Source organism: Lithobates pipiens, unplaced genomic scaffold (assembly GCF_037356315.1).
Source record: "Lithobates pipiens isolate NorthernLeopardFrog02 unplaced genomic scaffold, aLitPip1_a1.2 Scaffold_28, whole genome shotgun sequence".
Classification (NCBI taxonomy): domain Eukaryota; kingdom Metazoa; phylum Chordata; class Amphibia; order Anura; family Ranidae; genus Lithobates; species Lithobates pipiens.
In genome coordinates, this window is record NW_027507789.1 from 12,315,672 (window position 1) to 12,330,008 (window position 14,337).

Below are 14,337 nucleotides of genomic sequence, written 5' to 3' on the forward strand. Positions count from 1 at the left end.
CTTCCACTAACCCTCCCTAACACTAACCCCAACCCTTCCACTAACCCCAACCCTTCCACTAACCCTCCCTAACACTAACCCCAACTCTTCCACTAAACGTCCCTAACACTAACCCCTACTCTTCCACTAACCGTCCCTAACACTAACCCCAACCCTTCCACTAACCTCCCCAACACTAACTCCAGCCCTTCAAGTAATCTTCCCTAACACTAACGCCAACCCTTGCACTAACCCCAACCCTTCCACTAACCCTCCCTATAAACCTAACACTAACACCAACCCTTCCACTAATCCTCCCTATAAACCTAACCGCAACCCTTACACTAACCCTCTCTATAACCCTAATACTTCCACTAATCCTCCCTATAACCCTAACCCCAACCCTTCCACTAACTGTCCCTAATGCCGCGTACACACGGGCGGACTGTATGGCGTACTTAGTCCGTCGAAACACATTTCAGCGGACAGTCCACCCGTGTGTGGGCTTCAGCGGACTTTTTCAGCGTGCAGTCCGGCGTACTAAGAATTTCAGATTTTTCGAAATTCTGTCCGTCGTACTTTGGTTTCAGCGGACAATACGGTCGTCAGTAGGCAAGTTCGACGGACTAAGAATGGCGCATGCCCAGAAAGGATTTACACGGCGGAAGGGTGCTTTGCTGTGTATTGGACTTCCTATTTCTAGTCCCGTCATACGTGCTGTACACGTCATCGCGCAAGCTTTCGACAGACTGTTTGTGCATCCGCGTGTGGTCAAGTCCGTTCATTCGAAAGTATGACGGACTAAGTACGCCATACAGTCCGCTCGTGTGTACGCGGCATTACACTAACCCAAACCCTTCCACTAACCCTCCCTAAAACTAACACAAACCCTTCTACTAACCCCAACCCTTCCACTAACCGTCCCTAACACTAACCCTAACCCTTCCACTAACTCTCCCTAACAGGAACCCCAACCCTTTGATCACCCCTGATGTCAACCCCTTTCCTGCCAGTGTCATTTATACAGTGAGAGTGCATTTATTTTTAGCACTGAATTGGTTAGATGTGTCATTCCTTATGATCGAAATTTGTTATTTCGAATAAATTCGTAAATTTGAAATTTCGTAAATCCGAAATAATAACTAATAATAACTATTAAATTATAGGTATTGGAATTTCCTTTCAAATTTGGCTGTTAGAATGGAACAAATGGAACGTAACAAATTAATAATAATAATATTAATAAAAACTTTTTATTATTATTAATTATTATTAGTTACGTTCCATTCGTTTAGATGCGGCATTCGTTATTTCGGATAATTAGTAGCTTCAAATAAATTCGTATTCATTATGTTCACTAACAGCCAAATTTGAAAGGAAATTCCAATACCTAGAATTTAATAATTAGTAATAGTTATCAGTTAGTTATAATTTCAGATTTTCGATTTTTCGGGTTTTCTAATTATTGGACTTTCATTCTTATTTTCGGATTTTCGGATTTTCGTTCTTGTGAATTTTCGGATTTTCATTCTTCTTTCCGAATCTTAGAATTTCGAATTTTTAAATTTCGGAATTTAAGATTTTTCGAATTTCCGATGTTCAGATTTCTGAACTTCCGAATATTTTCAAATGAACGAATTTGCCGAATTTCATCAAAAAACTCATTCGGAGTGAAACGAATTTCACGTGTCTAGTATTGGTGTCACTGCTCCCAAAAAAGTGTCAGTTAGGTGTCCGATTTGTCTGCCGCAATGTCGCAGTCATGCAAAAAAATTAATAATAAAAAAAAAAACGCTGATTGCCGCTATTACTAGTAAAAACAATAAAAAATAAATAAAAAATTCCATAACAATATCCCATAGTTTGTAGACGTGATAACTTTTGTGCAAACCAATCAATATACACTTATTGGGATTTTTTTTACCAAAAATATGTAAAATGTATAAATTGTTGAATAAATTAGATTTTTTACATTTGGATGTATTATAGCAGAAAGTCAATTTTTTTTTTTTTTTATTTCAAAATCGTCAGTCCTTTTTTGTTTATAGCGCAAAAAAATAAATAAAAAACAAAAACTAAATAAAAACAAAAAAAAATGCAGAGATGATCAAATATCACCATAAGAAAGCTTCATTTGCAGGAAAAAATGGGCATTCATTTTATTTGAATGCAGTGTCGCACGACTGCGCAATTGTCAGTAAAAGCAACGCAGTGCCGTATTGCAAAAAATGGCCTGGCCTGGCCGAAAAAGGGGGTAAAACTTTCTGGGGCTGAAGTAGTTAAAGGGCCAGCTTTTCATGCCTGGTGAACCTGAACACACGTGAATAGGAAAAAAAGTTTTGCGCGCTGGCACTGCTCGCCATTAATAAAGCCCGGTCCTTCTCTACGCAGACACTCCCACTGCGACTTTGATTTGAAGTCCCAGCAGCGAGATATCCAAAGAATTATTACAAGTTATAATTTTTTGGCACGGTCCAGAATACGTTCCGTACTTTTCCGAATCATCAGTGCCCAATCCCTAAAAGCTCCCTACGCCGGCTGGCGGGTCCAGTTTTGGAATTCGCCCCCCCTCCCCCGAGCCGGTAAGTCGGGTCCTTTAATGGGACCGGCAGGTCTAGTAAAAGCATCCCAGCCTGCTTGTTAGCCGCTGATTTACGAGAGGGCGCTCTGTAACTGCCAGAACCGAAGCGGGCCAAGAGCTCCTAATTAGACGCCGATTTCAGAATGGAATTTCTTAATCAGAAATACTAATTACATTTTAATATGGATGTTAAATATCTTCACAGCTATCGAGTCCTCAGCCAATTACATGCCTAGGCTGCATTGTACAGAATCCATGTAAATGAGTTTAATTAATGTAAACGTTAATTAATTGCAATAGGACGTAATCAAGGGGCCATTAGGCCATCGCTTCCCTCCCCGGTATTAAAGAGCGGCGATTAGTTGTCCTTGGGGTATAGCGATTAATTGGACCTGGAAATGGAGTGGAGTTTGGGGAAAGCAGCGCACCGCTTTTAGCGTCGCAGGTTCTCTAATTGTAATGTGGAAATTTAGGTGAATAAGGGACCCAAGGTAAATCTTTATTCAGATCAGTACAGAAGATAAACATTTACATTTGGCTTCTATAGATTTGCAGTGCTTATATGCTAACAAAGAGCACTCTGATAGAAGGAGAGCGCGGAGTGACGAGCTCCTCAGTCTGCTGCTTCTCCTTTCACTGCCCAATCATGGGTTGGAATTAATTGGTGTTGGTGAAGCTCTGAACCCAAAGATAAGTATAACCCGGTTTTAAGGGTGTCCCTATGGGTCCCCAGAACAGTCAGTGGGAAGGATGGGAGCAATGAGAGTGCCACACGACTTTATGATAAGTCCAGTGCAGATTGATTCAAATGACAGCTCAACAGGTAAAAATCCAACGTGTCTCAGGAGTTCGCAGACTTCCCGTTCACCAGGCCTAAGAAAATAAGGAATGAGGGTTCTGGATCAGGTCCAGAGGGAAATTTGGGACACTATTGAAGATTGGGAGGGATGGAGGATGTGCAGCAGGGAGGCACTGTAGGCCACTATGGGAGGTTGGGTGGGATACTGTTGGAGGTTGAGGGTACCATGGAGGGCTGGAGGGTATTATGGAGGCTGAGGGCTCTCAGGGAGACCTGGAATCATTGTGGGCCACTATGGAAGGTTGGATGGCACTATGGAAGCTGGAAGGCACTGTGGGCCACTATGGAAGGTTGTGTGGCACTATTGGAGATGGGAGGCACTGTAGAACACTGAGGGGGCACTATGCAGCAAGTTAAGGGGCCGGAAGGCACTCTGGGAGGTTGGCAGGCCCCCATGGGGACTGAGGGCTTTTAGGGGGCCTGGGGGCTCTGTGGGAGGTCGAGGAGCACTGTGGGCCACTAAGAGAGATTAGGTGGCACTATGGGATCTGGGAGGCACCGTAGAACACTGGGGGGGGGGGGGGACATTATGCAGCAAGATAAGGGGCACTGCTGAGAGGAACTGTGGAGACTGAGGGCTCTTAGTGGACCTGGGGGCTCTGTGAGAGGTTAAGGGGCACCATGAGCCACTATGGGAGGTTTGGTGGGATCCTGTTGAAGGTTGAGGGCACCATGGGGGTCATTCTGGAGGCTGGGGGCTCTCAGGAGACCTGGAAATATTGTGGGCCACTACGGAAGGTTGCGATGGCATTATGGAAGCTTGGAGGCACTATGGGACACTGTTTGAGGTCGGGGGCACTATGGTGAACTGGAGGCTCTGTAGCAGGCTGGGAAACCTTTTGGAAGACTGGGGTGCACTGTGGAAGGCTGAGGGCTCTCAGCAATACTGTGGGCCACTATGGAAGGTTGGGAAGCCTTATAGAAGCTCAGAGGCACTGTGGGCCACTTTTGGAGGCTGAGGGCACTATAGAGAGCTGGGGGCTTTGCAGCATGCGGGGGGACACTGTGAAGGTTGAGGGCTCTCAGGGGTCGTGGGGGCATTGTGGAACACTATGGAGGGTTGGAAGGCAATATGGAAGCTAGGAGATACTGTAGGTCACTCTTGGAGGCTGGAGGCACTATGGAGGGCTGAATGATTGGGGGGGGGGGCACCTGTAGGAGGTGGTGGGGGCTGTGGAGGCTGAAGGCTCTAATGCTGGGGGCATTGTGGACCACTATGACAGGTTGGAGGGGGGCACTATGTAAGCTGGGGGGCATTGTGGGAGGTGGGGGTTACTGTGGAGGCTGGAAGGCTCTGCGTAAATTTAGGGATCTACAGCTGGCTGGAGGTAAGGGGGGTAATGGTCCTGTCGTTGAAAATCACTGATGTAGATGAAGCATAAAATTGTGTCCTATCATAACTACATCAAAGAAGCATTAGGTCTCCTGCCTTGACACTTGTGTGACAGAGCTGATTAAATCTCTGGACTGGATGGACAGAAGTACAAATTCATTGCCAGGTAAAACAGCCCATATACAATATGTCTGCATGGAGTTCAGCTTTAAGGTGACCATGAACACCTTACACTGGAAAATGAACAGCTTCATGTAGAATTCAGACAAAATGTTCAAAAGCTTTATTGTTCCCAATTGAATCATTTTCTATCTCCAAAAACAAACAAAAAAAATATAATTTTGCCGAGTTGGAGATTTTCCCCCAAGGTAGGAAAAACAAACCCATGTGCATCAGAAATGGGCAACCAATAAACAAAGCTCTGTGCTGCATGGACACATTACCTTGTAGCCTTGGTTAACTCCGTTCACAAACTGCGGACTGGGCGGACTCCAGGTGAAGCGGATGGTGGTGGAGTTCACAGCTTCTGCCTTCACATTTCCAGGAGGCACCGTGGGGACTGGAAGCAGAGAAGGAGAGGAAATTAAAACTGAGGAAATGCTTCTTCCTTCCTACAGCAGACTGATGACCTCATATCTGCCTAGACAATATCACTGACTGCAGCCAAGGATGGTTGCATAACGATTAATAGGGGGCTGGAGGTTCTGCAACAAGCTAGGGGGCACCTCAAAGGGGTGGGTTTCTGTGGAGGGCTGAGGGGCACTGTGAGGGGCTGTGGGGTCTCAGGAAGCCTGTGGCACTTTGGGAGGGTGAGGGGCACTGTTGATCCCTATGGGTGGTTGGGGTGGCACTATGGAGGGAGCTATGAACATGAGGTCACTGGAGGGGTCTAAACGTCTCTTCTGGAGGCTTGAGGGTTTGTACGGATAGTGTGGTATATTGGAGTGGATTCTATGGCTGAGGGGACACTGGTGGAGGCTATGAGTACTATAGGGGGCTGGAGATTCTGCGGCAAGCTAGCTTCAGAGAAGCGGGGGCTCTGTGGGAGGTTGAAGGGCGCTCAGTGAGAGGCTGAGGGCTCTCAGGAAGCCTAGGGGCACTGTAGGAGGGTGAGGAGGCGTGTGGGCCACTATAGAAAGTTGGGATGGTACTATAGCAGGAACTGGGAGCAACTGTGGTAGGGTGTGGGGGACTTCCGGCTACTATGAAAAGGAGATGGGGAGTCTGGACAGGGTCAGAGGTCTTGCCAGGGGCACAGTGGGAGATTGGAGTACACTGTATGGGCTGGGGGGGGGGGGGGCAATGTTGGAGGCTATGGGGGGCTGGAGGTTCTGCAGCAAGCTAGGAGGCACTTCAGAGGGGGTGGGAGGCTCTGTGGGAGGTCGAAGGGCACTCTGGGGGCTGAGGGCTTTCAGTAAGCCTAGGAACACTTTGGGAGGGTGAGGAACACTACTGACCACTATGGGAGGTTAGAGTGGCACTATGGAGGGAGCAGGGGGTGGGGTACAAGTTTGGAGGAGTGAGATTTCTGTAGGGGGTTGGAGGGCCATCCAGGAGGCTGAAGGTTTTTCAGGGGCAATGTGGAGGGCTGAAGGGCACTTTAGGAGCTGGGAGGGGGGGGCACTGTGGGACACTGATGGGGGCACTATGCAGTAAGTTAGGGGGCACTGCAGGGGGCTGGGAGTCACTGTGAGAGGTTGGCAGGCCCTGTGGGGACTGAGGGCTCTAAGAGGCCCTGGAGATGCTGTGTGAGGCTGAGGAGCACTCTCGGCCACTATGGGAGGTTGGGCCGCACAATGAGAGCTAGGAGGCACTGAAGGACACCGATGGGGGCACTAGGCAGCAAGGTATGGGGCACTGCAGGCAGCTGAGATTCACTGTGGGAGGTTAGAAGGCCCTGTGGGAACTGATAGCTCTTAGGGGGCCTGGGGGCTCTGTGAAGGGTTGAGGAGCACTGTGGGCCATTATGGGAGGTTAGGTGGCACTATGGGAGCTGGGAGGCTCTACAGAACACTGATGGGGGCACTAAGCAGCAAGGTAAGGGGCACCACAGGCAGAGTGGGCACTGAAGTAGGTTGAGGGCACTGTGGGCAACTATGGAAGGTTGGGTGGCACTATGGGTGGTGGAAGGCACTGTAGAACACTGATGGGGGCACTATGCAGCAAGTTAGGGGGCACTTCAGGGGGCTGGAAGGAAGGCACTGTGGGAGGTCGGCAGGCCCCAGTGGGGACTGATGGCTCTTAGGGGTCCAGGGGGCTCTGTGAGAGGTTGAGGAGCACTGTGGACCACTATGGGAAACCTTGGTGACACTATGGGAACTGGGAGGCACTGAAGGACACTGGTGGGGGCACAATGCAGCCAGGTAAGGGGCACTGCAGGGGGGCACTGTGGGGACTGAGGGCTCTTAGTGTGCCTGAGGGCTCTGAGGGAGGTTGAAGGCACTATGGGCCACTATGGAAGGTTGGGTGGCACTATGGGAGATAAGAGGCACCATAGAACATGGATGGGGGCACTATGCAGCAAGTTAGGGGGCACTGCAGGGGGCTGGAAGGCACTCTGGGAGGTTGGCAAGCTCCTGTGGGGACTGAGGGCTTTTAGGGGGCCTGGGGGCTCTGTGAGAGGTTGAGGAGAACTGTGGGCCACTATTGAAGGTTAGGTGGCACTATGGGAGCTGGCAGGCACTGTAGAACACTAGGGGGGCATTATGCAGCAAGGTAAGGGACACTGCAGGGGGCTGGGAGGCACTGTGGGGACTGAGGGCTCTTAGTGAACCTGGGCGTTCTGTGAGGGGTTAAGGGGCACTGTGGGCCACTATGGGAGTTTGGGTGGCACTATGGGAACTGGGAGGCATTGTGGGAGGTTAGGGGGTCTGCAGCTGCCTCCTGATTGGGGAGGCCCCAGTCTGGAAGTGATGGGGTTAAGTTGGTGTTTGAGAACCGCTGGACTAGACTGCCTGGGAGTTAGAAAATGTGATAAGGTTTTAAAATAATGTTATGTGGTAATGCTAACTTATCCTGTTGACGCATGCGAAAGATGACATTTATTTTAAAGTCCAACTGAAATAATGTTCAGGCTGCATAACATCCTTCGCTTACAACTGCCCATAAGGGAGACATTTAAGAGTAGATTTTATATTCTTAAATTGCTTCCTCCCCTTTAAGTCTTTTATGAATTCAATGGGGGGAAGAAGCAACTTTTAAGAATTTACAATTTACCTTTAAATGTCTCCCTTATACAAAACACAAAATGAACAGGTTTCTATTCCCAGAAAACATGAAAATTGTAATGACTTTTAGAAAAACATCAGACCGTCCCTGGCTGAGCCCGCGCTCCTCCTGACCTCTTGTATCCTATATATATATATATAGAAATACAGGGACAAGCCTTTGCATCTCCTAGATTCTGTTTAACGATGCCGGGTCCCGGCCGGGGCCGTGCCGTGAAATTGCAGGTCAGCTCACCTCCCTGCAGGGTCCACTCGGTCACTTTGGCACTGAACACTCCCAGGCCGGCGTTATTAAACGCGGCCAACTCGATCTCGTAATTGGTCCAGATAATAAGGTCCTCCAGGAGCAGGCTGCTGAGATCCGGGTTGGACAGGTTTCTATATTGGTAATCCACAGGCAGGCCGGCGAGGCAGTATCTGGACAGAAAGATACAATAAAAAGGTACAAGCAGGACATTTTAATCACTTAAAAGGGAAAAAAAAATCCAGGTCAAGTCTTTTTATTTTTTTTTCATCGAAAATTACAAATATAGCAATATAGACTCCTAGAACAACATGAAGCTGACATGTACAAACTCATCAATGCAGCCGCCTCACCCATCGACTCCTGGGGGTGGTGTACAAGATATATAATATATATTTTTTTATTATTATTATTTTTTTTTTTATTATTTAGTATAATGATAGAATGATAACTAGAACAGATATAGTAATCTTTATTATAAAGATTATTATATCTGTTCTAGTTATCATTCTTGTTGTATTCAACCAAGGCATGCAAGCCAATTTGGATTTAGATATGCGTTGTGGCCCAAGAGCGTGCACCTGCGAGAACGCCAGTGGTAGGCCCCAATGATTAGCTGCGGGAGGCAACCCCACTGAAAGCAATGTGAGGCTGCCGGTTCCCACAGCTAACTGCAGCCATTCGCATTTAATTGCTATGCGGCGATTACCTGCAAGCGATGGGCCCTGGATGTAGACAGTTTCTTGTCCAGGACCGATCACGCTTAGGTGATTGGCCCTTATAATTTATGATATATAGTTACATAGTTAGTCTGTTTGAAAAAAAGACATAAGTCCATCTAGTTCAATCAATAAAAGGGGGAAAAAAAATAACATACAAACCTATACCCACAAATTGATCCAGAGGAAGGCAAAATTCCCCAGCAAAGCCTGAACCAATTTGCTCCGGCACAGGGAAAAAAAATCCTTCCTGATCCCCGGAAGGGAATCGGATATATCTATATATCTATATATAGATATATTTATATATCTATATAGATATATTGATATATATTTTTCTTTTTTTTGTTCTTTCTAAACACCATAAACATCCTAAAAACAACTAGAAATTATTCTTTTTTTATCACTGTTTTATTTGTAATCTAAACAGAAGAACCTATGGAGTCTTATGCATGATCCTGCACCAAACACCCGGAAAGCTAGGAAATATCTTTTTAAGAATGAAATGTAACTGAAAGGTTAAAATTAGATGCTATAATTACGCTTATGTCATTTGTTTCCATCAGAGTGGCCCCCATAGATCAGGTGTCCCCATCAGAGTGCCCCTTTGCATCATGTCCCCCTATCAGAGTGCCCTCTTACATTATGTGTCCCCATCAGAGTGCCCCCATGGAGCAGGTGTCCCCATCAGAGTGACCCCATGGAGCAGGTGTGCCCATCAGAGTGACCCCATGGAGCAGGTGTGTCCATCAGAGTGACCCCATGGAGCAGGTGTGCCCATCAGAGTGACCCCATGGAGCAGGTGTGCCCATCAGAGTGACCCCATGGAGCAGGTGTGCCCATCAGAGTGACCCCATGGAGCAGGTGTGCCCATCAGAGTGACCCCCATGGAGCAGGTGTGCCCATCAGAGTGACCCCATGGAGCAGGTGTCCCCATCAGAGTGACCCCATGGAGCAGGTGTGCCCATCAGAGTGACCCCATGGAGCAGGTGTCCCCATCAGAGTGACCCCATGGAGCAGGTGTCCCCATCAGAGTGGCCCCATGGAGCAGGTGTCCCCATCAGAGTGGCCCCATGGAGCAGGTGTCCCCATCAGAGTGACCCCATAGAGCAGGTGTCCCCATCAGAGTGACCCCATAGAGCAGGTGTCCCCATCAGAGTGACCCAATAGAGCAGGTGTCCCCATCAGAGTGACCCAATAGAGCAGGTGTCCCCATCAGAGTGACCCAATAGAGCAAGTGTCCCCATCAGTGTGACCCCATGGAGCAGGTGTCCCCATCGGAGTGCCACCATGGAGCAGGTGTCCCCATCGGAGTGACCCCATGGATCAGGTGTCCCCATCGGAGTGACCCCATAGATCAGGTGTCCCCATCAGAGTGACCCCATAGATCAGGTGTCCCCATCAGAGTGACCCCATAGATCAGGTGTCCCCATCAGAGTGACCCCATAGATCAGGTGTCCCCATCAGAGTGACCCCATAGAGTAAGTGTCCCCATCAGAGTGACCCCATGGAGCAGGTGTCCCCATCAGAGTGACCCCATGGAGCAGGTGTCCCCATCAGAGTGACCTCATGGAGTAAGTGTCCCCATCAGAGTGACCCCATGGAGCAGGTGTCCCCATCAGAGTGACCCCATAGATCAGGTGTCCCCATCAGAGTGACCCCATAGAGTAAGTGTCCCCATCAGAGTGACCCCATAGAGCAGGTGTCCCCATCAGAGTGACCCCATGGAGCAGGTGTCCCCATCAGAGTGACCCCATGGAGCAGGTGTCCCCATCAGAGTGACCCCATGGAGCAGGTTTCCCCATCAGTGTGCCCCCCTAGAACAGGTGTCCTCATCACAGTACCGCTTACATCAGATGCCCCTATCAGAGCGCCCCATCAAGCAGGTGTCCCCATCAAAATTACCCCATAGAGCAGGTGTCCCCATCAGAGTGACCCCATATAGCAGGTGTCCCCATCAGAGTGACCCCATAGAAATGACCCTATACAGCAGGTGTCCCCATCAGAGTGACCCCATAGACCAGATTTCCCCATCAGAGTGACCCCATAGACCAGGTGTCCCCCATCAGAATGACTGCATAGACCAGGTATTCCCATCAGAGTGCCCCATAGACCAGATGTCCCTATCAGAGTGACCCCATAGACCAAGTGTCCCCATCAGAGTGACCCCATAGACCAGGGGCCCCCATCAGAATGACCCCATAGTGTCCCCATCAGAGTGACCCCATAGACCAGGTATCCTCATCGGAATGACCCCATAGACCAGGTGTCCCCATAGAGCATGTCTCCATCAGATTGCCCCCATGGACCAGGTGCCCCCATCAGCTTCCAGCGGTCTTACCAACCAATGATGGTAGTGCAGCGGGGATCTATCTCTATCTATCTCTAATATACAGCTACTGTGTTAGCATGGACCGAAGCGTTTGTCTTATTTCGAGTTACAGCTTCCCTTTAAGGCATGGAAAACTTTTTGTTCTGCTTGCGCCCGTTCTCACACATAATTCTCTCTCTCCGAGTCAATTTATATACAGCCAGATTCGTTATCCCGGCCTCTCGCTAAGCTTGGCTTGCGTTCAATATAGTCTTTTTTTCCCTTTGCAATCCTCCTTTATCTCACTAATCCCACCATTCTACCCCTCAGGCCAGTATTTGCATGGCTCTGGTTCTACAATCAGGCCCTCCAATGTAATGACATTTAGCAGGACACTACTGGAAATGAAGCTTACATTGAAAACACGCTAAACCTCTTAAGATCTCCGGCCTATAAAAGGAAGTAAAAAAAAAAAAAGAAACTTTTCTCTAGTCTCAAATCACATTTTTTTTTTCTTTAGATCCTAATTGTTAAATTTTTTAAAAATTTAGTTTATTTTCTAAAGTTGGGTCAGTGTTAATATGTAATTAAGCTGATGTCATATAGCAGACACCCAGTGTCAATGTGATCAAGCTCCTCCCACTGCCCTCCTTGAAATAAAAAAATAAGATAAAAAGGGAAGAAACCACTTTGAAATAGCAAAGGGGTGGAGATGTTATCATGAGACAAGTTGAAAGTTGGTGAACGAATGGATTTACTGACACTCATCCAAGTCTTACCCTACATTCACACCTATACACCCACTGCAGTCCATTTAACATGGTTTCCTAATGATGTAGTTCACATTTGTACATTTTGTGGCGCTGCGTATTTTTTTTTTTTTTAAAGGGTCATGGACTTTTTTTTTTTTCCCCACAGCAGATTGTGTTTTGCATGTAATAGGGGGGCCCTCCCGGCGCCGCCGATAAAAGTGATTTTGCAGCGAATCCGCCACAGAGACCACTATTATCGGAAACAGGACCGCTGGCCGAAGAAGAGGATACCCGGGTTATGGAAGCTAGCTGCTTACCGGACACTTTCACCCCCTTCCTGCCCAGGCCAATGTTCAGCTTTCAGCGCTGTCACACTTTGAATGACAATTGCGCGGTCATACTACACTGTACCCATATGGCCTTTTTATCATTATTTTCACACAAATAGAGCTTTCTTTTGGTGGTATTTAATCATCACTGGGGTTTTTTTTTTTTTTTTCAAAAGAAAAAAATAAAACAACTTTTGTTTTAGTTTCTGTTATAAAATTTTGCAAATAAGTAATTTTTCTCCTTCCCTTATGTGCGCTGATGGGGCTTCACTGATGGGCACTGATAGGCTGCACCGATGAGGCAGCACTGGTGGATCCCCCTGATGGGCATTAATTGGCACTGATGAGGCTGCACTGATTGGAACTGATTGGCTGCACTGATAAACTGATGCACTGATGGGCACCGATAGGCGGCACTGATGAGGCTGCATTGATGGGCATTAATTGGCATTGATGAGGCTAACTGATTGGGCACTGATGGGCAACCATAGGTGGCATTGATGGGCATTAATTGGCACTGATGAGCCTGCACTGATAGGCATTAATTGGAACTGATGAGGCTGCACAGATGCTAGTCATCACTGATGGACACTGATTGGCACTGATGAATAATGATATGCTACACTGATGGGCATTAATTGGAAGTGATGAGGTTGCACTGATGGGCATTAATTGGAACTGATGAGGCTGCACTGATGGGTATTAATTGGTACTGATGAGGCTGCACTGATGGAAACCGATAGTCAGCACTGATAGATCACACTGATGGGCATTAATTGGCACTGATGGGGCTGCACTGATTAGAACTGATTGGCTGCACTGATAAACTGATGCACTGATGGGCCCCCGATAGGCAGCACTGATGAGGCTGCAGTGATGGGCATTAATTGGCATTGATGAGGCTGAACTGATTGGGCACTGATGGGCAACCATAGGCGGCACTGATGGGCATTAATTGGCACTGATGAGGCTGTACTGATGGGCATTAATTGGCACTGATGAGGCTGCACTGATGGGAATTGATAGTCAGCACTGATGGGCACTAATTGGCACTGATGAGTAGTGATATGCTGCACTGATGGGAAGTGATAGGCTGCACCGATAGGCGGCACTGATGGATCACACTGATGGGCATTGATTGGAACTGATGAGCAATGATAGGTGGCACTGATGGGAAGTGATAGGCTGCACTGATAGGAAGCACTGATGGGTACTGATAGGCTGCACTGATAGATGTCATTGATGGATCGCACTAAAGGGGATTGATTGGCACTGATGGGAAGTGATAGGCTGCACTGATAGGGAGCACTGATGGGCACTGATAGGCAGCATTGATGAGGCTGCACTAATGGGAACTGATAGGCTGCACTGATAGATGTCATTGATGGATTGCACCAATGGGCATTGATTGGCACTGATAGGTGCCATTGATGGCCATTGATTAGTACTGATGGGGCTGCACTGATGATCAGTGCCCTGATTATCTGTGTACATACCCCCTGTGACACTGGCGGCTACCAGCTCTGCTTTCCTCCCGCTGAGACAGCGCATAAGGAAAGTACTGCCGATAACCGATAAGCCTGTTTACACTGTGATTGGAACCAGCTGATCATGTAGTAAAGGGCTGCTGTGATTGGCCCTTTACCCTGATCTGCGATCGGCTATTTTTGAAGGACACAGCAAACACAGAGAGCACACCAAATGTGCACCCCAGAGGGACCTCCTGGAACAACAGAGCCGAGCTGCAGCCATCGTTCAGCTATAGCATGGGTCTGAAGTGATCAAGTGGTCAAGGGTGACAACCCTCTGTCCCCTTCTCCCAACTGTGCTCCTGCGTTGTCACGCTTTCACATGCTCTCCCAAAGGAGACTACAAGTGGTCATTCCAACACACATTACGCAAGCACACCGTTGTCACCATCAAGGAACCCACCCAGAGAAGTGCCATGCAGCCGTCACTGGAGTGACAAGAAGTGACATCAATGGGTCTGCAGGAGATCAGCA

The 14,337-nt window shown here is 48.0% G+C and overlaps 1 protein-coding gene across 4 annotated transcripts in view; it reads right to left on the minus strand.

Annotated features, from left to right (window-relative positions):
• SDK2 (sidekick cell adhesion molecule 2) overlaps positions 1-14,337 on the minus strand; it is an 876,954-nt gene that overhangs the window by 130,406 nt on the left and 732,211 nt on the right. For all 4 annotated transcript variants that reach the window (XM_077458690.1, XM_077458687.1, XM_077458688.1 and 1 more), the window contains exons 17-18: positions 8,215-8,396; positions 5,196-5,311 (exon numbers count right to left, since the gene is read on the minus strand). In XM_077458690.1, coding sequence (XP_077314816.1) covers positions 5,196-5,311; positions 8,215-8,396 — 298 coding nt within the window. The remainder of the gene's footprint in view (positions 1-5,195; positions 5,312-8,214; positions 8,397-14,337) is intronic.